This window comes from Labeo rohita, chromosome 13, assembly GCF_022985175.1.
Source record: "Labeo rohita strain BAU-BD-2019 chromosome 13, IGBB_LRoh.1.0, whole genome shotgun sequence".
Classification (NCBI taxonomy): Eukaryota; Metazoa; Chordata; class Actinopteri; order Cypriniformes; family Cyprinidae; genus Labeo; species Labeo rohita.
Window position 1 is genome coordinate 18,284,564 of NC_066881.1, and position 22,831 is coordinate 18,307,394.

Below are 22,831 nucleotides of genomic sequence, written 5' to 3' on the forward strand. Positions count from 1 at the left end.
TAATCTAACACAACATAAGGAAGACAAAGTCATTAGCTAAAAGGCATTTAAAAGATACTTTAGTTTAAAAACCTGTAATATTGAGTTAATTCATACCACACCAACAAATTCTTACCTGTTTAAGTTTATCCAGTTTTTTCAGGAATTTAAATTTGATTTGGGTGCTGGCGGTTTTTATAACTACATGAATGTGATATCTATCTATCCACCTTATTTTTCTGTATGAGTGGACACGAGCATTTGTAAATTTAATGTGTCTTGCTTGCGGTCTCATCCATGTTCAGCTACTTTTAACTGTACAAAACAGCTCGTTTTGCTGCTTGATATTGCAAACCGGTGTGTCTTACTTTAATGTATTATCATAATTATGAACACTGGTTTGTAGTGCAAACAGTTTTGCCCTTTACGGTTAATTTTTCACTATTTCCATATGGTGGTGTATGAACTAGAAGTCACATTACCAGAAAACAGCTTACTTCCGCATTGAAAAATAAGGTAGATACATATCTATGGTAATAACTAATGACAGTAATGTCAGTAACTCAGGATTAAGTGGGCGAACCATTGATATGTGCTCTAGTTATTATAGTGTTAGGGGAGGGCCCATGCTCAGGGGCTCCAATCAAAACATGATTTCAGGCTTGCCGAAGAATGGTTAAAAACTATTTATCGGTCTATCTCCACAACTTAATACTATATAGTTCACAGTCGTTGTAACGTTTTTTCAGCGATATGTTTCTAACATTTCTAATGTGTTTAGAAACAGTTCTGTTTTTACACAGACTTCAGTGCCATGTTTTTAGAATGCAGCAAAAACATGTCTGTCTATTGCATGTTTACATAGAAAAAAATAATGGAAAAGCAGTGCAGTGTATACAAAAAACTAAGTTCTGAGTGAATGGCCCCTTATTCTGTAAAACATAGATAATATTACACAACCAGCTTATTTATTTAAAGGCGAGGTTTATTGATTTATATAGGAACAACAAAAACATTACAGGACAAAATTGAAATGGATTGCATGATGTGGTAAAGGCCTAGTCCCTGAGGCTGATGTAGCTACTGTGTTAACCTAATAGCACACACCCTGAAGTCTGTGGAAGGCATTTAGGTGAATGCTGTTAGTTTTGTGCTTTATACAACCATAACCGTAGAGGTCATGTAACGCTTCGAAAATTCAATCAAGGTGCCTCAGTTTCAGTAGTTACAGTAATTACAGATTATTGCATAAAGACATTGAACTGCTTCATTTAGGCAAGAAGGGTAACTGTTTGAAGACAAATATCCACATCTACATCCTAGTCTAAGGCATGTTACAGTTCTTGAGACTACACTGTAATACAGTGGTATCATATAAAAGAAAACTGTCCTACCTTCTACTTGAAGCAACCCAAAAAGAGGTTAAAAAAATGTTATGGAAATGACAGAATTAAAAAACAAAAACATTGAAATATGAGACATTATATTAGTGATTTAAAATATAAAAACACACACAGTGGTCACAAATATTATGAGTGCTTAGGGATTACATTGCTGACAAGATCCGGTGTGATGTTTCCATGGTACCATGTCATCACTTCCTCATATTGCAGACTTCATGCACAAATTAATTTCCCTTCTTGGTGTTCCAGGCCTTAGCTATATTTCAGGGAGTTACGCTGGAACAAAGATCCCAAACAAGTTCAACACACAAATATAATTCAAAAGAAAGACTCATGAATCAAAGGGGTCTTTGACCCTCCGAAAACCGTTGTGAGTACCATAACCTGGAGCATGACATTGACTGATGATCAAAATGCCCACTTAGATGACATTTCTCAGGATTTAGACAAAAGGGAAACAATAAGTGATTATGTGTACAATTATTTGAACTAGATCTGAGGTAGATAGGGTGAAATGTGATCAGTGAAAACCCAAATGAATGAGAATTTGATCGTAGAAATATGGTTGAACTTCACAACCTGGTGGGTGGATTTGTTAAGTTTTGCCCTGATATCATTTTCCACAGGTAATTTAAAAATCACAGGGATGTTTTCTCTCAAAATTATTGTTTACCAAATCTATCCTAGTTATGGGGAATTTAAAATAAATAAATACAATTAAACATTTGCTATACAGGTTCACCTGAGCAGTACTACCATCCTAAAATGGTCTGTTATGTTTTCAAGTTTCTGTGGAGGAGTAATTGGGAAAACACTAACACCATGACTTATCTATGCTGATAGTGTTATGGATTTTGGTCTAATCTGCATTATTTAATTCCTGGAAACAGTCTGTCAAATGTAAAATCATTGTGACATTATGTTCTATTATCCTGAGGTTTAAGTGGCAGAAGACACTTCCAAAGATAATACGGTGTGCACTGGTCATAAAAATAAGAAACTGAAGAAATGAAACAAGTAAAACTCCACTCACTGGTCACCAGAATTAAATGAATATGTCCCAGACCCTTCACAGACTCGCTTAGATACTTGTGCAGCAGTCTCTATAGTCTTACAGACAGGATATTGTCGCTCCTTAGTCTCCTTAGTCAAAACCAAAATTTCAGGTGACTATGGCTTATACATAAAAAAAGTTAGTTGTAAATAGATGACTGAATGAAGTAAATGAATGATTAGATGATTGTGGTAAACATCCCTTCGGCCAGCTAAGGGCAGAGACCCCGACAGTCAATCTCAGTGCACTTTGGAGTTGCCATTCATGTGGTTCTTATGGTTTTTGTGGTGCTTGCTCTGTATCTTGGGCACCTCAGTGCTATAGAGGCAGTCCAGAAAGCCCTGCGAGACCTCAGTCACCATCGATCGGTCAGGAATGGACTGAGCCATGCCATAGATGGCTCCCTATAACATAAAGGAGAAAGTTAATTCAGGGTTATTTCTTTATGGTGCGTCTGGAAAGTATTCGCAGTGCTTCACTTTTTTCCACAATTTTGTTATGTTACAGCCTTATTCCAAAATGGATTAAATTCATTATTTTTCTCAAAATTCCACAAAAATACCCCATAATGACAATGTGAAAGAAGTTTTCATCTTTGCAAATGTATTTAAATAATAATAATAATAATAATAATAATAATAATAATAATAATAATAATAATATCACATGTACATAAGAATTCACAGCCTCAAAATTGAGCTCAGGTGCATCTTGTTTCCACTTATGATCTTTGAGATGTTTCTATAACTTGATCGGAGTTGTAAATATAGCTTCAAACGATCCTAAATGCAGTTGTAAATGATCCCAGTCAAAGAAGAAGGGTCTTATCTAGTGAAACAATCTGTTATTTTCATTTAAAAAATACAATTTAAATACTTTTTAATCTCAAACGCTCGTCTTGTCTTGCTCTCCTTGAACTCTGTGTATTCTGGTTCAAGACAGTTAGGGTATGTCAAAAAAACTCCAATCATATTTTCTCCTTCAAAAAACTTTAACAAAAAAGGTAAAACAGTGATATAGGACGATTTTAAAGTTGAGGGAGAACATGAGATGGGAATTTTGACATACCCTAACTGTCATGAACCGGAAAAAACAGTTCAGGCAGGGCAAGACGAGACGAGCATTTGAAATTAAGAAGTATATAAATTGTATTATTATTATGAAAATAACCGATCGATTCCCTAGATAAGACCCTTCTTCCTCGGCTGAGATCGTTTACAACTGCATTTGGGATCGTTTGAAGCTGCATTTAAACTACATTTTAGAAGTTCAAACTCGGGGCACCAAAGAAGTCCACTATATGGAAAAAAAAAAATCCATTGTTTTCCTCAAAAAACAATTTCTTTACGACTGAAAAAAGAAAGACATGAACATCTTGAATGACAATAGGGCGAGTACATTAACAGTGCATGTCAGAGCACAAATCAAGCCATGAAGTCCAAGGAATTGTTTATACACCTCCAATGCATGATTGTATGGAGGCACAGATCTGGGAAAAAGGGTACAGAAAAATGTATGCAGCATTGAAGGTCCCAGTGAGCACAGTGGCTTCCATCATCCATAAATGGAAGAAGTTTGGAACCACCAGGACTCTTCCTAGAGCAGGCCGCCTGGCCAAACTGAGCAATCAGGGAAGAAGGGCCTTAGTCAGGCAGTGGGCAGACAGAAGCCACTCCTCAGTAAAGGGCACATGACAGCTCATCTCAGACCATGAGAAACAAAATTCTCTGGTCTGATGAAACAAAGATTGAACTGTTTGGCCTGAATGCCAAGCGTGACATCTGGAGGAAACCAGATACCACTCATCACCTGGCCAATACCATCCCTACAGTGAAGTATGGTGGTGGGAGCATCATGCAGTTGGGATGTTTTTCAGCAGCAGGAACTGGCAGACTAGTCAGGATCGAGGGAAAGATGAATGCAGCAATGTACAGAGACTTCCTTGATGAAAACCTGCTCCAGGCGATGGTTCATCTTTCAACAGGCAATGACCCCAAGGACACAAGGAGTGGCTACGGGACAACTCTGTAAATGGTTTTGAGTGGCCCAGCCAGAACCCAGACTTGAACCCGATTGAACGTCTTTGAAGATATCTGAAAATGGCTGTGCACCGACGCTCCCCGTACCAACCTGATGGAGCTTGAGAGGTCCTGCAAAGAACGGGAGAAACTGCCCAAAAATAGGTGGGCCAGGCTTGTAGCATCATACTGAAAAAGACTTGAGGCTGTAATTGGTGCCAAAGGTGCTTCAACAAAATATTGAGCAAAGGCTGTGAATACAATACATAAGTAATACTTAAGTAAGTTTTTTCGTTTTTTATTTTCAATAAATTTGCAAAGATGTGTTTGTAGAATTTTGGGGAAAATAATGAATCAGATTTATTCTATTTAGGAATAAGGCTGTAAAAGAATTCTTTTCAGATGCACTGTACATGTACAAATAGACTGAAGTTATTTTATTATGGTTTATCAGATGAGAATATACATGTACAAATAGACAGAAGTGGACTGGAGTGCCAAATGAGTACTAATCTGTGTTCTTATGGACAACTGCCTCAAAAAAAATTTATGGAAACTTAATGTTGTGGTGCTCTTCTAAACGTGTGTTAGAGACTGACGTGAAAGACAAGAAATTGTTGAATAAAGTCATTATTTTTGTTCTTGTTGTGCACAAAAAGTATTCTCGTAGGTTCATGAAATTACAGTTGAACCACTGATGTCACACTGATGTCTTCAGTGTCCTTTCAGGGCCTTGAATGTGTCAGTTGCGTTACTGTCTATACAGGGACAGAAAGATCTTGGATTTCATCAAAAATATCTTAATTTGTGTTCTGAAGATGAATGAAGGTCTACTGGGTTTGGAACAATATGAGGGTGAGTAATTCATGACAGAATTTTTATTTTTGGGTGAACTATACCTGTAAGTCTGACCCCAAACTTTTAAACAGTATTACATACTGTAACTAGCTTTTGTTAAGCCAAACCTATGAGTAAAACTTTATGTAAATGGCATGCCTAATGAAAAGGAAACTCACCATTCCTGTGGTCTTCTCTTTAGGATTTTTCATGATAATGGCTACTTCTCTCTTCACATCACTGATGAACTGCTCAGCTACACCAGGCTGTGTGTGTAGCATTGTGACACAAATATGGATGCTGAAAGAGAACAACAAAAGAGTCACGGTCAATGATCTAAAAAAAAAAAAAACTTTTCTGACCAGTGCATAAAATTGATGCACAGATGACTTTAAATAATAACATTAAAAACATAAATAATGACCTATGTGTATTTTTCATAATCCTAACTATTTTTCTGTTTTATGGATATTGGATTAGTTTGCATAACCCACACATTCCACACTGAACATTTGTTTTTTTTATCCTACCTAGATGGAAACTGCAGAGTGTTGAGATTCCAGCCCTTTGAAGTCAGTGCATTGGATAAGCGAAAGATATCAAAAAGATCAGAGCCTAGTGCCACCACAGACACTTCTGGGTCCCCAAATACAAATATCCCATCTATTTGACGGACTCTGTGAGAAGAACGAATTTTATTTAAGATGCACTGCACATGTAAATGTTACCTGCCATGCAAATGTACATTTACCACAGTTGATAGACATTCAAAACAAAGCTTGCTTGTGCCCTTCATGTCTTTCATGTGTTATATTATAATTATATTATTATTAATACCGACCCTGCTTTGATTTTGCGGGCTGTCTCAACGACTTTCTTGGTGGCGTCAACGTATCCCTTCTCACCCATGTGCATCATAGTAGCCCAACAGGCAGCAATTATGCCTCCAGGCCGAGAGCCAGCCATGGACGGAGATGCATAAATTCCTCCCTGCCAATCAGGTGCTACGAAATACTGGTAGTGGCGAAATTTCCTATCACTGTAGAGCACCACTGAGGAGCCTTTGGGAGCATAACCATACTGTGGGGACAAAGACACTGATTTTAAAATAAAATCAACTTTGCATTTAAGTTTATTCATCATAATGATATCTGGGCAGATGACAATAAAAATATTTGTATATCTGATCAAAAATACAGTAAAAACAGTAATATTGTGAAGTATTACAACAATTTAAAATAACTTCTTTTATTATTTTTCTCACGATCAAGCTCTCACCTTGTGTGTATCAGCCGAGATACTGGTCACACCTTTGACCCGGAAATCAAAGGGATCAAGTTTGAAACCCGCCTTTTCCATAAAAACTATTAGGAACCCACCCAAGCACGCATCCACGTGGAATGGGATGTTGTATTTTACCGCAAGCTAAAAGAATAAGACATACAGTTATATTTAAGATACAGAATGCATTGCAGATTCGTTTATACCACAATACAAAAGCCCATCTGAATAAGCAAATACTACCTTCGCCACTTCTACTATAGGGTCCATGATTCCATGGGGGAAATGAGGAGCTGAACACACCAGCATTGCTGTGTTTCTAGAGATGGCCCTTCTCATCGCCTATGACCGAAAAAATAATGTGGACATCAAGCTGGTAAATATTCACAAAAATGTGCCTGTTTGTTGTGAATAAACCAGCTGTACCTTCACGTCGACTTTCATGGTCTTCTTGTCCAGGGGTATGTGAATGAGCTTCATGCCAAAATAATGTGCGGCTTTGTCAAATGCTGCATGGACGCTGACTGGTGCAATGCTAGTGCATAGACAAAACAAGACAACAATACACTGAGTGCACCTTTTAATATAATGTTGCACTGTTTAATGTGTGTAAATGAATAGCCAACCTTAGCAAACCAGTTAAATGTTTATACTGTTTACAGTGTGGGTTTACAGCTACTGTTAACTGACCAAAATACAATTAGAGTATTATGACTGCAGAGGCTGAATGTTTTGACTAGACTGAGATTAGACGGTACATACATTTCTGGGTGTTTAATGCCACGTTCATGAGCCATGTCTCTGTATGCCTTGCATGCCATCAGGATGCTTTCTGTTCCACCTGAAGTAACCTTTTTCATGAAAGGAACACACAAAACAAATGGTTCATTCGGAGTGAACAGCATTATAATGACAAGATGAAATGTAAAATGTATGCAATTCTCATAGTTACCTACAGATTCCGTTAAAGGAGAAGTTCATTTCCAGAACAAAAAAAATTACAGATAATGTACCCACCCCCTCCAAGATGTTCATGTCTTTCTTTCTTCAGTCGTAAAGAAATTATGTTTTTTGAGGAAAACATTTCAGGATTTCTCTCCATAAAAGTGGACTTCTACGGTGCCCGCAAATTTGAACTTCCAAAATGCAGTTTAAATACAGCTTCAAAGGGCTCTAAAGGATCCCAGCTGAGGAAGAAGGGTCTTATCTAGCAAAACAATCAGTTATAAAAAAAAAAAAAAATTACAATTTCTATACTTTTTAACCTCAAATGCTTGTCTGCGTGTACTCCAGTTCAAGACAGGGTATGTCAGAAAAACTCCCATCTCATTTTCTCCTCCAACTTTAAAATTGTCCTACTTCACGGTTTTACCTTTTTTTGTAGAGTGCGTTTGATCTTCTTTGCACGTTCACTTTGTAAACACTGGGTCGGTACTTCTGCAGCAATGTACACTCTTACAAATAAAGCTTTGCGATGGCATAGAAGAACCGTTTTTGTTTAAATGGTTCCATAAAGAACCTTTAACATCTGAAGAGCCTTTCTGTTTCACAAAATGTTCTTTGTGGCGAAAGAAGGTTCTTCAGATTATAAAAAGGTAAGAAAGAGATGGTTCTTTAAAGAACCTTTGACTGAATGATTCTTTGTGGAACCAAAAATGGTTCTTCTATGGCATCGCTGTGAAGAACCTTTTAAAGCACCTTTATTTTTAAGAGTGTAGGATGATTTTGAAGTTGGAGAAGAAAATGAGATGGGAGTTTTTCGACCTACCCTAACTGTGTTGAACCGGAATACACAGAGTACCCCACAGAGCTAGACAAGACGAGCAGTTAAGGTTAAAAAGCATATAAATTGTCAATTTCTTTTTTAGAAAATAACCAATCGCTTTGCTAGATAAGACCCTTCTTCCTCGGCTGGGATCATTGCATGAATGCATGCTGCATTCAAACTGCATTTTGGAAGTTTAAACTTGCAGGCACCATAGAAGTCCACTTATATGGAGAGGAATCCTGAAATGTTTTCCTCAAAAAACTATTTCTTTACAACTGAAGAAAGAAAGACATGAACATCTTGGATGACAAGGGGATTAGCAAATTATCTGTAAATTTTTGTTCTGGAAGTGAACTAATGCTTTAAGAGGATGTTTTTTGACTTTAGCTATTATCTTAAGTGCAAACAAACCCTTTTTACAAATACGTTTAGTGAGTGGGCACTGGGAAACAATGAGTGTTTTATAAAATGGTGTGAATTATTTGATTTTTGATACATTTTTGCAACTTCACACAACTACATTGTTTCTTAAGAGAGTGAGAAGGACTGACTGTGCCACAGGAGTCTGGCCCTCCATGAAAGAGGGCACACGTCATCCGCACCACTTCTGCCTCCATCTTCCTAACCCCAGGGAACAGGTCTGGGTGAAGGGGGTTGGTCCAGGCAAACTCGCCATATACCTGCAAATCAGAGGAACACAAAACAAAATACAGGAATTATTTCTTGTATTACAAAGCCTCTGCTTGATTCAAAAAAGTAAGGTGAAAACCCACAACCCCAGCAAATAGCACTTCACTGACAACAGTAATGGTGGGCAGTACGATTACTACTAATTCAGCAAGAATGCATTCAATTAATAAAAAGTGACAGTAAATACATTTATAACGTTGCAAAAGATTTCCATGTCAAAAAAAATGTTCTCATGACAACTCTCAAAAGATTTTAGCATGGTAATGGATATGACAATGTTAATGTATTTGGTCTTAGTGTTATGGATCTGCTATGCTGCTGAATTGCTGCTGCTGCTGCTGCAAAGCAAGCACAGGAACTTGCTCCTGCTAATACATATGCAGATATGATGCTGTGAGTATTTAAAACATACTGCTGCTGTACAAGCAGTATATATAATAACCCATAGCAGATCTATACAGGTGGAGCTGGGGAGGTGGAGGGTTTTAGAAAAAAATCTGAAGGCGTACTGCGAAATGCTCATAGTGAATGCTAACCATCAATTTAATTTGAAAGCAGCATGAACATGAACCAATCAAGCTTGTGCCAAGTAGTTTTTATTGCTGTGAATATCATCAGTTGGCATTAATGACCCTTCAGCCTGTGCCATCTAGAGTTTCATGACAGAACTTGCCAGTTCTTTTGAACTTTCTATTCATCAAAAAATCCTTAAAAAAAAAAAAAAAAAAAAAGTATCATGCTTCCCAAAAAAAAATCCAGTAGCACAACTGTTTTTGACATTAAATAAACTACATTTTAAAATATATTAAAATAGAAAACATTTACTGTGCTGTAGTAATATTTCACATTTTTACTACATTTTTCATCAAACTAACCAAATGCAGTCTTACTGAGCATTAGATACTTTTTAACAGAAAAACAGCACTCCTAACAACCCCAAACTTTTGAACAGTACTGTATATTTCATTTATTAAATTAAATTAGATATTTTTCTGGTTATAGTTTATCTAATTTAATAATTACCAGTATAATTTTTTATTTATTAATATCATCATTATTATTTTATTATTAAAGTCACTTTTTAAGATCAATACTGTGGGTGAATCAAAGACACAAGATAACACAAAGATTGTGTGTTTGATCAAAACAGTTCCAAAAACATTTCACATCATATTCTTTGCTTTCTTTCTTGAATTATCTTAACCTTGATTTTTTTTTTTTTGGTCCAGTTCTATCCACCTTATTCTTTAACGCGGAAGTATGCCTATGAATGAGATTAGTCAAGATTATACGGTTAATTAGTCATTATAGAGAAAATGATGAGAACAATAACAACGTGCAGTAAACAGTAAAACTTTTTGCACTACAAACCAGTGTGTTCATAATTAAGATAATACATTAAAATAATATGTCAAGACACACCAATTTGCAATATCAAGCAGTAAAATGAGCTGTTTTGTACAGCTAAAAATAACTGGATGCGGATGAGACCGGCAGCCAGACCCATAAAATTTACAAATGGCCACGCCCACATTTATGGGAAGAAAAATGTGAATAGATTAAAGCAAAACCAAAAGAACCCTCTGGTACACACATACCCTTGGTTGGGATTTACTTTAAAATGCCACTATACCTTCACCAGGAGATCTGTGAGCTTCTCATCCCCCCAGTAGACTGCGCCTGATACTTTGCCTTTCGCCCAGTCTACTTCACCTGAAATCATAAGTATGAAAAAAGATTGAGGATAGAACAACGGTGAGACACTGACTTCTAATAATGTATAAACCAGTGACATTATAACCTAGTAAATAAATTTGCTTGCAAAGACACTGCACCCACACTGTAGGGCAAATTCAGTCTGAGAACATCTGGCTGACACTTAAAGAGCTCTGATTTATCCTCAAAGCCTTTGGGCTTTCCTTCATTATAACAGATGGAAGTTGGGAAAGGTTGAAGGTGACTCACTCAGCGTCTCATACTCCCTAATCTTGTCAAGGAGCTGTTTGTGGGTGAGGCCCTGTGCTGGCAGGAGTTTGGTATAGCTCATGCCATCCTTCAGCGTGCATAAACTCATTGACATGTCATCCAATGCCTTGTTGAGCTGATTCTGAATCTGATGAGGGAAAGATTGGAAAGAAAAAGCACGTCTTAAAAACTGCATTGTTGGTATAATACATCTTCATCCATTTGCATGCATCTTTTAATGACTACCAATGGCCTAAGACAGTGATTCTCAATCATTGGTTCCCAGGTCCCACTAGGGGGCCTCAGCAAACTCCTAAGGAAGCTACGAGATGATTTAATACATTAAATAATTTTAAAATAATCGTTGACTATTGTGTTGGAGAATGGAGGCCTTTAAGTCGAAAAAGATCCCCTTGTTATAATTGGTGTTTAGGTTGTAATTTGTAATGTTAAGAGGGTTAGTTGCATTCTAATAAACATTGTAAAAGACAAAAGAGTCTGACAACACAGATTAAAATCAACCTGCAGGCGGTTCTGACTGGAACCAGACATGTTGAGCTCTGTTCAGTTTAATGACACAAGCTAAACCTGGAATAATCACAAGGTCATAACATGAAAGTGTGTTAAAGGCTTCATTTCCCCATCAGCGTGACAGCAGTGACTTAATCATCGATCGATGAGTCAAAAAGAGAACTCTGAAGGAAGAAAGGGAACTAGAAAACCACTAGATGCTTACCGTAGCTCCTATAAATGGGATTTTTCTGATGATTTTAAAGAACTGCTTCTTTACCCTTGACGTCAGACCTAGAAAACAAGACACAGTGAGCAAACTGTGGTGAACATGGTAAACACGGCAAGACATTTTTCTAAACTTGAGTTGCTGTGAAAAAAATTCAAGCCCCCTGACTGTCTTAGACTTTCAAACGATCCTTTATTTTCAAATGATGGAAATCTAAAGTTTGCTATGCAAAATTAAACAAATGAGAAACCTCAGTGTAAATGTTTGGTTTTTCTCCCTCAACTCATGTGAAACCATTGTTTCTGAATGATGACTCAACCATAACACGCCACGATAAATTAAAAAAAAAACCAAAAAGAAATGGCATTTAGGTCACCGGTAACGTATGAAGCTTACAAGTGCTACAGACTTTGCTATTGTTCAAGTGGCCTTGACATTTTGCAACTTTGTTTTAAGACTTCCTGACCGATGAATAGCAAAAAGGACAACATCAGTATTTACTTACAATTAGCATGCAACATAATGCTGGGTTTCATACTGTTTCACAGTGGCAAAGAAAGCAGTTGCTTATGACTGTGAAAGGACTGCTGATAAATCAACTAGGGCTGTCACTAATGATTATTTTGGTAACAGAGTAATCTGTTGATTATTCTGACAATTAATCGAGTAATCGGATAATTATAATTAATTTTTGTAGTAATAAAAATAGTAAGTGAACAATAGCCTTTAAAATGACTTAAAATACATATAAAAATGAGGCAATAATAATTAGTTTAAATAAAGTATCAAAAGCAAGAAATCATATGGTTTTGAACACAACTGTTAAAAAACAATGTATTATAAACAATAGAGCTAACGTACATTAGGCATTAAAACAAATGCCTGAGGATTCAAATGTCCACTTAATCTTTAATATTCGGCAATTTCTTTACGATAGAAATTTTTTAGAGCCACTGTAATTTTTTGAATATGTGCACATTATGCGTGTAAACGTGTAAACTCAGAGTGAGGGTTTGAGCTTTTATTTTGAAATCGCGATGAGCAGTTAGCATATTGAGAAAGATATTGATGTGTTCTCCTGTTATAAATGATTTACCTTACAAATCTGATGAAATGGCGCACGTTGGATTCCCAGATGAACGTTATAATAAACTCAAACTCACAACAACATGCAGAGATGGAGTTTGAGAGGCTCCACACATGTAAATGATAACAGTTTGTGTTATAGCATTTACTGTGAACGGAGCCGCTTTGAGATGCACCTACTTAACCTACAGGCATGTAAATAATTAAAGTACATATATTAAACCTTCATTGCATATGTTTATTTAATTGAATTGTAGCGTTTGTGAATTCTTAATAGGATTATGCTTTATTATGATTTTTAAATGGGTTTAATATGTGGAATGCGCCACTTCCGGCATTTTGCTGATTATTCGACACGAGCAAAATGCAATCAAGGGTTTTTTTTTTTATTGAATACTCAAATAGAACAGAGGAATCATTACAGCTCTAAAATCTAACATTTTTTTCCTTTTTTTAAAAAAATCAAATATTACTTTTATTCAGCAGGGATGCATTTAACTGATAAAAAGTGAGAGTAAAAACTTTGCATATTGTAGCAAAAGATTTACATTTCATCTTAATTAAAAAAAAGCAACAACTTACTCTCTTGTTGGAAAAGGAATCCTTTTAGCCAAACCACAACAAGTGTGAACAGCAAAGTGGCTGCAATGATCTGCCATGGCTCCAAACCAGCACACTGAGAATTCACGAAGTGCCGAGCCTCCTCTACGTACAGCAGCGCCATGTCCTTATACACCTCCAAGGCACTCTGCATGAGAAAAGGACAAGTGTTACAGAATTCAACCCAATCTAATTTCAGTAAACAGCTGGAAACTACAATCTTAAGCAGAAGAAACCAAAAACTGGCTGCTCAGCTATAATTACAAGCAACAGCCACATAAATGAATCAATAAACACTGATAGTAGATTCAATAAACACCCTACTATTTAAATTCTTTAGGGTTAGGCACTATTTGTGTAACAAAGCACAGTGTTGCCTAGATTAGCATAATGACAGCTAGTAGCAAATTAAAATCTCAATAAAAAAAAAAATTCAAAAACACAATTAAATACTTACTATAGCAGACGGAGTCATACTTAATTGTCTCAGGAGCTTGGATTTACTAATGACACATAAGTAAATTGTAGAAGCAGTATGTCTAACTTCAACTAAACAAAGAGAGCTTAGTAGATAACTACTTTCACTCAGTGTGATACTGTTTGTACTGGCCACACCTTATTCATTATGAGAAACTGGCCATACAAAATCAAAAGACTACCAGTGTAAAAGACTTCAAGTGATAGTTCACATAAAAATGAAAGTTCTGCTCACCCTCATGTCGTTCCAAACCTGTCCAAAGACCTTTGTTCATCTTTGAACACAAATTAAGATAATTTGGCTGAAATCCAAAAGCTTTCGGACCCTGCATAGACAGCAACGCAACTACCACATTCAAAGCCCAGAAAGAAAGGACATTGTTAAAATAGTCCATGTGACATCAGTGCTTGAACCTTAATTTTATGAAGCTACGAAAATGCTTCTTGCGCGTGAAAAAAAACAAAAACCAAAAATACCCTCGTGAACGTGCTGCAAAAACTGAGAGATGTTGATTTTGTGGTTTTCTTTGCATGCAAAAAGTTTCTCATAGCTTCATAACATTACAGTTGAACTACTGATGTCACATGGACTATTTAAACAATCTCATTTCTACCTCTCTGGACCTTGAATATGTCAGTTGTGTTGCTGACTATGCTGGGTCAGAAAGTTCTTGGATTTTATCAAATATATCTTAATTTGTGTTAGATAAACAAAGGTCTTACAGGTTTGGAACAACATGAGGGTGAGTAATTAACGGCTTTTTTTTCATTTTTGGGTGAACTATCACTTTAAAGCTGGTTTCTTAGGATATGGTTGCAACAAACCATTTCCAAAAAAAACTCTAGCCTACTTTAAGTCTATTATGCTGAGGTGCGTATTTATAAACGGTTAGTTTGTGTCATTTAAATAGGCAGTAAAACCCATATCTGGTGGATGCATTTCACAATCAGAATTTTTTTACAGCACAGTGTGGTTCTGTTTGATAACAGCACACTTTAAAACTGGCTTCTAAGGATATGGTTGCAACAAACTATCTCCTAAAAAAAAAAAAAAAAAAAAACTCTAGCCTAGTTCAAGTCTATTATGCTGAGGTGCATATTTATAAATGGTTAGTTTTTGTCATTTAAATAGGCAGTAAAACCCATATCTGGTGGATGCATTTCACAATCATAATTTTTTTACAGCACAATGTGGTTCTGCTTGATAACAGCACAGATTGTGTCCCAATAGCATCACCATAACAGCACACAGGAAGTCTGGAGGTCAGCTGAACAAAGTCTTAGCTAACCATATTCGTAAGCATGTCAACTCCTAGTCATGAATGAGCTTCTCATTTCGTCTTCAAAAGCCTGTATAAAAGCTATAATTTGAATTTTGTTTCCTTGGAGCATTTAAAAACCACTAGTTATACTAAGAACCATCCTGAATGTAGCCAATAAATAAGGTGTAATTAGACTATGTGATGAATTAAACTAACTTAAAAGGTATTCATTTCCAATTATTTTGTCAAGGAGATGATGAATGAATCAGGCAGGAGCTAAACAACACCCCCTGAATGGAGTTCTAAGTCCATGACAAGCTCTCCGACAGGTTTAGCAGGGTTTGCCAAGTGTGGTGCATTTGACGAACAGGTAAACAGGTCATGTGAGTGAACAACTGAAACTTTGACCTGGACTGAGGTGCATCACACGTTGAGGATCCCAACATACACTCTAAAAACTGCTGGGTTAAATACGACCCAGCGCTGGGTAAAATATGGACATACCCAGCGGTTGGGTTACTACCCAGAATGTTGGGTTAAACATTTAACCCAGCCACTGGGTCAAAACAACCCAATCGCTGGGTATGTCCATATTTTACCCAGCTCCGGGTTATATTTAACCCAGCAGTTTTTAGAGTGCATCAACAAAAATGTGTGAAATGTGGAACTTCGACTGTACTGAAGTGAGATCTTTAAAGGCACCATCCCTATCAGTCTTACATAACAACACCTATAGACAGCTTTTCCGTGCACAACGTTCCATAAAACGCTGAGATTGTGTTATCTTGTAAAAGAGGCAAAAGGCTAGAGCAGACACATTGCAAAAGAGAGATGAAGAGATGTGCACATCTGCTATGTTGTAAACACATCTGAATTTGACAAATAACATGACTGTGGTAAAAGAACAAGTGTGAAAGCACAACTAATAAGCTTATAGAAAATAAGATGTCACCTCAAACTGCTTGCTTTCAGCTCCTCCTGCAGACAATCACACCCTCTCTAGCTGAGTTTTGATTATTTGTTCATTGCTGAGTCAAAGAGCTCATGTTTCCAATGGAAATGTTTAGATGTCTAAAGCAGGATCAGACAGAAAGTGCTACAGCAGCTCAAACTGCTTCCAAACAGCTAAAAGCATACACAACTACTTTTATCAGTATATTTATCCATATACATTACACTACCATTCAAAAGTTTGGGGTAATATTTTTAAAAGAAATTAAGCGTTTGTTTGTTTTTTTTTTTTTTTTTTTGTTCCAGCGAAGATGCTTTAAATTGTTCAGAAGTTCCAGTAAAAATATTTACAAAATTACAAAAATTTCCATTTCAAATACATGCTGTTCTTTTGAACCTTGTATTCATCCAAGTATCCTAAAAAAAGCAACATTGATAAACCACTAAATCAGTATATAAAGGATCAACATATAGCATCATATGACACCAGAGACTAGAGTAATGGCTGTTGGAAATTCAGCTTTGCCATCACCGGAATAAATAACATATGACAAATACAGAAAATAGAAAACAGTTATTTTAAATTCTAATAACATTTCATAATGTTAATGTTTTACAGTATTTTTGATTAAAGAAATGCAGTCTGAGACTAAGATAGGAACAAGCATAAGTGAAAAAGAGACAGGGTTGCCAGGTTTTCACAACAAAATCTGCCCAGTTGCTACTCAAAACTAGCCCAAAACTAACCCAACTGAGTTTCGAGGGGGGATCCCAGTTAAAAATCGCGTTCCGGGGTTTAAAATATACTTTTTTTAGGGGTCCCCCTGGTTAATTTGCATTTCAGGGGTTAATTATTGCATTTGCATTAATTTGCATTTCAGGGGTTAATAAACAAACCGTAGCCTAATTAAGTAGGAAAGCTGCAGACTTGGCAACACTGAAAAGAAACTTCCAAAAAAATTAAAATTTTACTGACCCCAACTTTTGAATTAAAATATATGCTGTATATGCTGTAATATACGCAATTCAAAAGTCACAAAAATCACAATAAAAGTGAATGAGGGAAAGTGAAAAGTAAAAGTGACCTGAGACTGCTGTTCTTCCTAATATCACTTGTCCTACAGTTTGGAATGACATAAAAGTGAGTATACGATGACTTTTGTTTTCATTTTTGGGTGAACTATCCCTTTAATAGAATTTCACACACATTAAATCTCTTAGCACATCACATGAGCAGACTAGTCAAAATAGAGTCTGAAACAGATGCTGCTGGACAGCAGTCAAAACAGATTTGGCCCCATTGTACACCCTCTAGGCAAGAATAGCACTTCCTCTGTGTTTGAGCCTGTCACAGGAAGTCTTCTGATGAACACATACACAATGAAACATAAAATTTCCCTCTCTGCACCTGGCTGTTGCACACAGACGGTTATAAGAGAGTTATATGACAGAAAAACTGTTTTATAATAGCTCTCATCTATGTAACCACAAACTCTCCTTAACACATCACAAAAGACATACACACATTTGATATTAACAATGATAATAAACAGCTATTGTTTATTTCGCTGTAACCAGTATGACATTTATCTCTAAAAAAAAAAAAAAAAAAAAAAAAAAAAAAAAAACTTTATATGGACAACCATCTTTCTCTAAAATATAAAAATCACCTGAATTTCCAGCAATGAACGGGAAACGTTATATCAGATCAAAGTGTCACTTCTAGATCTGATACATTAAAACATGGTTACAGCTCTGCAGTATAAATAAAGTATGTTGACTAGCAAAACAAAGTAACAAAACACAACGGACCTGACAAGATGTTTTTTTTTTTTTTTGCTTGTTTTTTTTTTTTTTTAACAGTCGAAGCTTTCATTGTGACATAATTACATCATGTTTGAATAACTAGAACATACTACATATAAAGCACAGCTTATTTCTAATTGACATTATGCCCACTCACCCAGTAGTCCATTTTGTCTGCCAAGGTTACACCCTGTCTGGAAAAAGTCGTTTCTTCAGCTGCTCTGGGAGAAAAGGGGAAGACAGCCTGAAAGATCTTTGTTCGGCTTGTTTTGAGAACGAATACCCCGTTGCATGACACAATCAGAAGCGCAGGCTTATATCAGGAAGTGCCGTGTGAGTAAAAGGGGACGCGATTTGCTTTCAGGCGTGTCGCCGCGTTCGCTGATCTTCAAACACTGCAAGCGTCCTTCATCACAGCGATTAGTCCAGCACACATGCTGTAAGTGCACGTGAATCTCACAACGTCCTGACGATTCGCAGATTCGCCACAGTTACATGATATTTTCCAGGGATGTGTAGAGTCACTTTTTTATCTGGTTATTAATTTGCGATAGTTTATTGTGCTACTATTTTTTATATAGATTATTATTTGTACTGATTCTTACTGTTGTTAATGATAATGCATATTTAATGATTTAGCTATTTTATAATGGTTAATAATGATTACAAATAATGGTTTTAATAATCAGAAAGCATCACATTTAAAATTTTTAAAGAAGTGCTGATTCATATTCAATACATTAAAAACATTTCATCATAGGCTATTTACAGTAAATGATTTACTGAGTTGGGTTGCACTGTTTTCTTCTTGTGTTGGTTTTTATAAATTCGTTGAACAGGCAATACTTTCCACGACCACTTGATGGCGCAATTAGCTTTTGAAGGACAGACGTGTGGTGGTAAAATGTTTCTATTTTGTATTATTTAATTTTGTATTAAATAACTGCTTTTATCGGATGTTATATCAGAGGTGTCCAAACTTTTTTTTTTTAAAGGGGGCCAGATCTGATGACCTGGACACAACGAGGGGCCGGATGCTTCTCCATATATAACAAAATAACAAAAATATATTCGGCCTATATTTAATTACTCTCTTACATTACATTCAGTTGTCATTTACACTACCAGTCAGAAGTTTTTGAACAGATTTTTATGAGATGAAGTCTCTTCTGCTTATCAAGCCTGCATTTATTTGATCAAAAGTAAACAAAACAGTACAGTTTTGAAATATTTTACTATTGAAAATAACTGTTTTCTATTTGAATATATTTTTAAAATGTAATTTATTCCTGTGAATTCAAAGCTGAATTTTTAGCATCATTACTCCAGTCACATGATGCTTCAGGAATCATTTTAATATTCTGATTTGCTGCTCAAAAAGGTTTCTTTAATAAATATAAAGTTATACAAAATATATACAAATAGAAAGCAGTTATTTTAAATAGTAAAAATATTTCACAATATTAATACTTTTGTCGTATTTTAGGTCATATAAATGCAGGCTTGGTGAGCAGAAGAGGGAAAAAAACTGACTGTTCAAAATTGTTGACTGGTTGTGTATATGTCCACATTAATAATAATCGGTATGAATATCCCATATCTCTGCCACAATACCACAGTTACTGTTACTACAGTAAATCCATTGTAATGTAGGTGATTTGTGGATTGAAAAGCATTCTAACTGCATTGTTGCATAATTGTTGTTGCAGAGCTGTTTCTTCCGTCTTTAAACTAGTTTAAATCACCGGGACATCCGTGGTCTGCAGTGTTGGGGGTAATGCATTACAAGTAACGCGAGTTACGTAACATTATTACTTTTTCCAAGTAACTAGTAAAGTAACGCATTACTTTTTAATTGACAAGAAAATATCTGAGTTATTTTTTTTTCAAATAAGTAACGCCAGTTATTTTTCCCCCCATTTATTGAATAAAAGCTGTCCTGAAAATCGGGAGTAAGATGTTAGTTCTAGAATGAACGTGAACGTGAACATGCATTAATTCATCTCACTCACAAAAAACAGATTCAGTATTCCTCAAAATGAAGAAAAACAGTGAAATTCAACTCAGAATACGACGCCAACCTTCGATGATCTACTTTAACCATAGGCCTACTAATAAGCAAAAATTACTCTAGATAATCTAACATTTGTTATCCTTTTTTATTGCTGAAATGTTGAATTTTTCTTCTGCAGTCTACTGTACAGATGTGAATGTACTTTTCTCAAAGCCTGGAGCTTTTGGTGTGAAAAGGCTTTTACATTTGCCAAAAATAGAACTTTTATATTAAAAACAAACAAGTAAGCCCTGCCCAGATTAAAAAAGTAACACAAAAGTAAAGTAACGCACTACTTTCCATAAAAGTAACGAAATACCGTAATGTGTTACTTTTAAGGGAGTAACGCAATATTGTAATGCATTACTTTTAAAAGTAACTTTCCCCAACACTGGTGGTTTGTTTTTTGACCTCTACTCCAAACTCGAACGCTTCTCACGGAATCTCTCAGAGCTGTTTAGTGGTCGCGTTATCGAGATCAAGAGTAAACGCATTTGTTTTGAGCTCGCGCTGCGCTGTCTTTAGGCAGAGCTAATGGTCCGTGCGGTTCATAAATTGCGCTCTCCCGCTTTTGGTGCGTTTAGGAATTCGTGCGCGGTAAAAAAAATTGCAGGGCATATGTTATCAAAATGTTGATAACATATGCACTTGATTCCAAAAATCAAGTGCTGTCACCTCGTGTTGACATTGTGAAACTGCAAATTTTGAATTGGGTCATATATAATACATTTTCAGTAGACAAGCCGTTTGAAATTCATCCACGGGACGCCTTTGGCCCGCGGGCCAGACTTTGGACACCCCTGTCTTATATGCCGTGAACATTGACAGGTATGTTCGTGAGTAGGCCAACAGGAGCAGTGACATTTTCATTGTTTAAAATCACGTTTATGCGTATTTATATATGAAGAGTTCAATTGCAAAAACAGATAACTTTTAACAATAAGTTTTTAACAATGTTCAAAACCCATGTTTTTTCATTGTGCATTCCAATTAATTTCAAACTGCAGTTGGGTTATTTTAATATAAAGTAAAAAAAAATACAGCTAACACAATAAGACAATAAAAACATGATTTTTGAAAATGTAAAAAACGGAGTTATGTTTTTGCAAATAAACTTTCCATATGTAGCGTAACATCGTGTAAGGTTGCGTTAAATGCTTGTGTGTGACATATTTCTTTACTGTTTTCTTCTGTTTTTTTCCCCCCTTTCTTTTATTTTCTTCAAATAATAGCACGGATTTAATTTTAAACTACTTTGTAAAAATGGGATAAATGTCGTAAAGTATTGCTGTTTATTCCACGCTTTCACTAATTTATTAAATGTATCTATAAATGTCAAAGAGTGTACACACGTATATCACGTGGGAATTCTGACATTTTTTTCTTTATTTTTCCTGCAAGTTTCCACTCCAATGCCATTTTATTGACATTTTTGTCTCGTTGTTAACCAAGTATGTACACTAAATGATGAAAACCCCTAAAATGTTAATAGTTTTACAGTCTTGGTCTGGAACAAGGACAATATAACATAAATAGGAATGCATTTGAAAAGTATCGAAAATAAACGATGAAGGCATGGTTAACGTTTCTGAAACCATTTTGAAAGTTTATTAGTATTAAAAAAAACATAACTCCTGGGGCATAAAAGTGTTTTCCAAAATGGAAAAATAGGGTACATTTGAAGATTTTTGTAAAAAAAAAAAAAAAAAAAAAAATGTAGCAGTTTAAATTTATTTAAAGAAAAGTAGTCAGAGTGTGAGAGATTTAAAAGTAAAGTTACAAGTTTTAGTTTTTCAAAATTATAACTCTTACTATCTTTCCCCTCTATTTTCTATTTTTTCCACGAAAAAAATGGCTTTTCCCCCCCCAAAACTGGCAAGTTAGTAAGATAAATACGATTCAAGTCTGTGTGCGCCACTGAATGTGGGCACTATGTAGAGAAAAGCTGCAGTTGAACCCAGGCATTCAGAGCAGCACCAAAGCTTAATTATTAAGGGGTGACCCCCGATTGCTCAAACCAAATAGAGTTTTAGCAAGAAGCTCTTGGCTATTCAATTATAATTGGTGTATTCGGTCATAACAAGCATATGCGTTTTAGCACAATGGGTGGACTCTAAAAGGAACCTCAACAGCACATTAAAACTGCATTACTTCTTCCAAGAAGTGTACTCAAGATCTTTCTGGTCCCGATGCGCACACCGTTCCAAAAGCGCACACGTCTCCAAAGGTGCACGTTTTGCCACACAAAAGAGTTGACATTGTTTGAGTTTCAACAAGAGGTGTACATATGGCATCCGGGTTGTAATTAAATGTTTTTAAGTTGTTGTTTTTGTCTTCGCAGTGAAGTTTCCTTTTCTTCTTTATGTGCAGCCTTTTCCGCGTCTGAACAAGAGAGAAGAATTAAATAGCTTTTCTGCCAGTTTGGGACAAATGGATGGCAAAAAGCTGGTCAGCGAGTTTTAGTCCTTGATTGCCTTCTTCAGATGCCCTTCAAACAAAGGCTGGGGATGAAAATAAAGCCCCACCTGGTACTTCTGTTTGCTAAAATAATAAGAAATAGATTTCGTTTCATAAATAATTACAACAGATTGTAAAGTGCAGCAGTTGAAGAAGTATCAACCAAGACAGCGAGTCCAGGTATCACCTGCTCTTCAGTAAGACGCATTTATTGTTAAATCAGCTTCTTTGCGATATCTGTGATTTCCACAGCAACAGGTCGCCTATGTTTGCCCATACTTTGCATAACAAGCAAGATATTACTAGGCACTGATAAAAATCGGGGGACAAATCTGACGGTCCCAAACCCACACCTGTCCCGCGATATCCCAATATGGATCTGGCATCAAAAGTTATTTGTAAAGC

General features: G+C 36.0%; 1 protein-coding gene across 1 annotated transcript; it reads right to left on the bottom strand.

Moving 5' to 3' along the window:
* Positions 1-561: 561 nt before the first annotated feature.
* Positions 562-18,256, bottom strand: sgpl1 (sphingosine-1-phosphate lyase 1). Its single transcript, XM_051126169.1, has 14 exons — positions 18,074-18,256; positions 13,403-13,568; positions 11,732-11,799; positions 10,996-11,143; positions 10,664-10,743; positions 8,892-9,020; positions 7,335-7,423; positions 6,999-7,107; positions 6,816-6,914; positions 6,570-6,716; positions 6,133-6,371; positions 5,822-5,968; positions 5,471-5,591; positions 562-2,840 (listed from the first exon to the last, which is right to left on the bottom strand). The coding sequence occupies exons 1-14, from the start codon at positions 18,083-18,085 to the stop codon at positions 2,676-2,678; spliced, it is 1,719 nt and encodes a 572-aa protein (XP_050982126.1). The 5' UTR covers positions 18,086-18,256; the 3' UTR covers positions 562-2,675.
* Between the last annotated feature and the right edge of the window lie 4,575 nt (positions 18,257-22,831).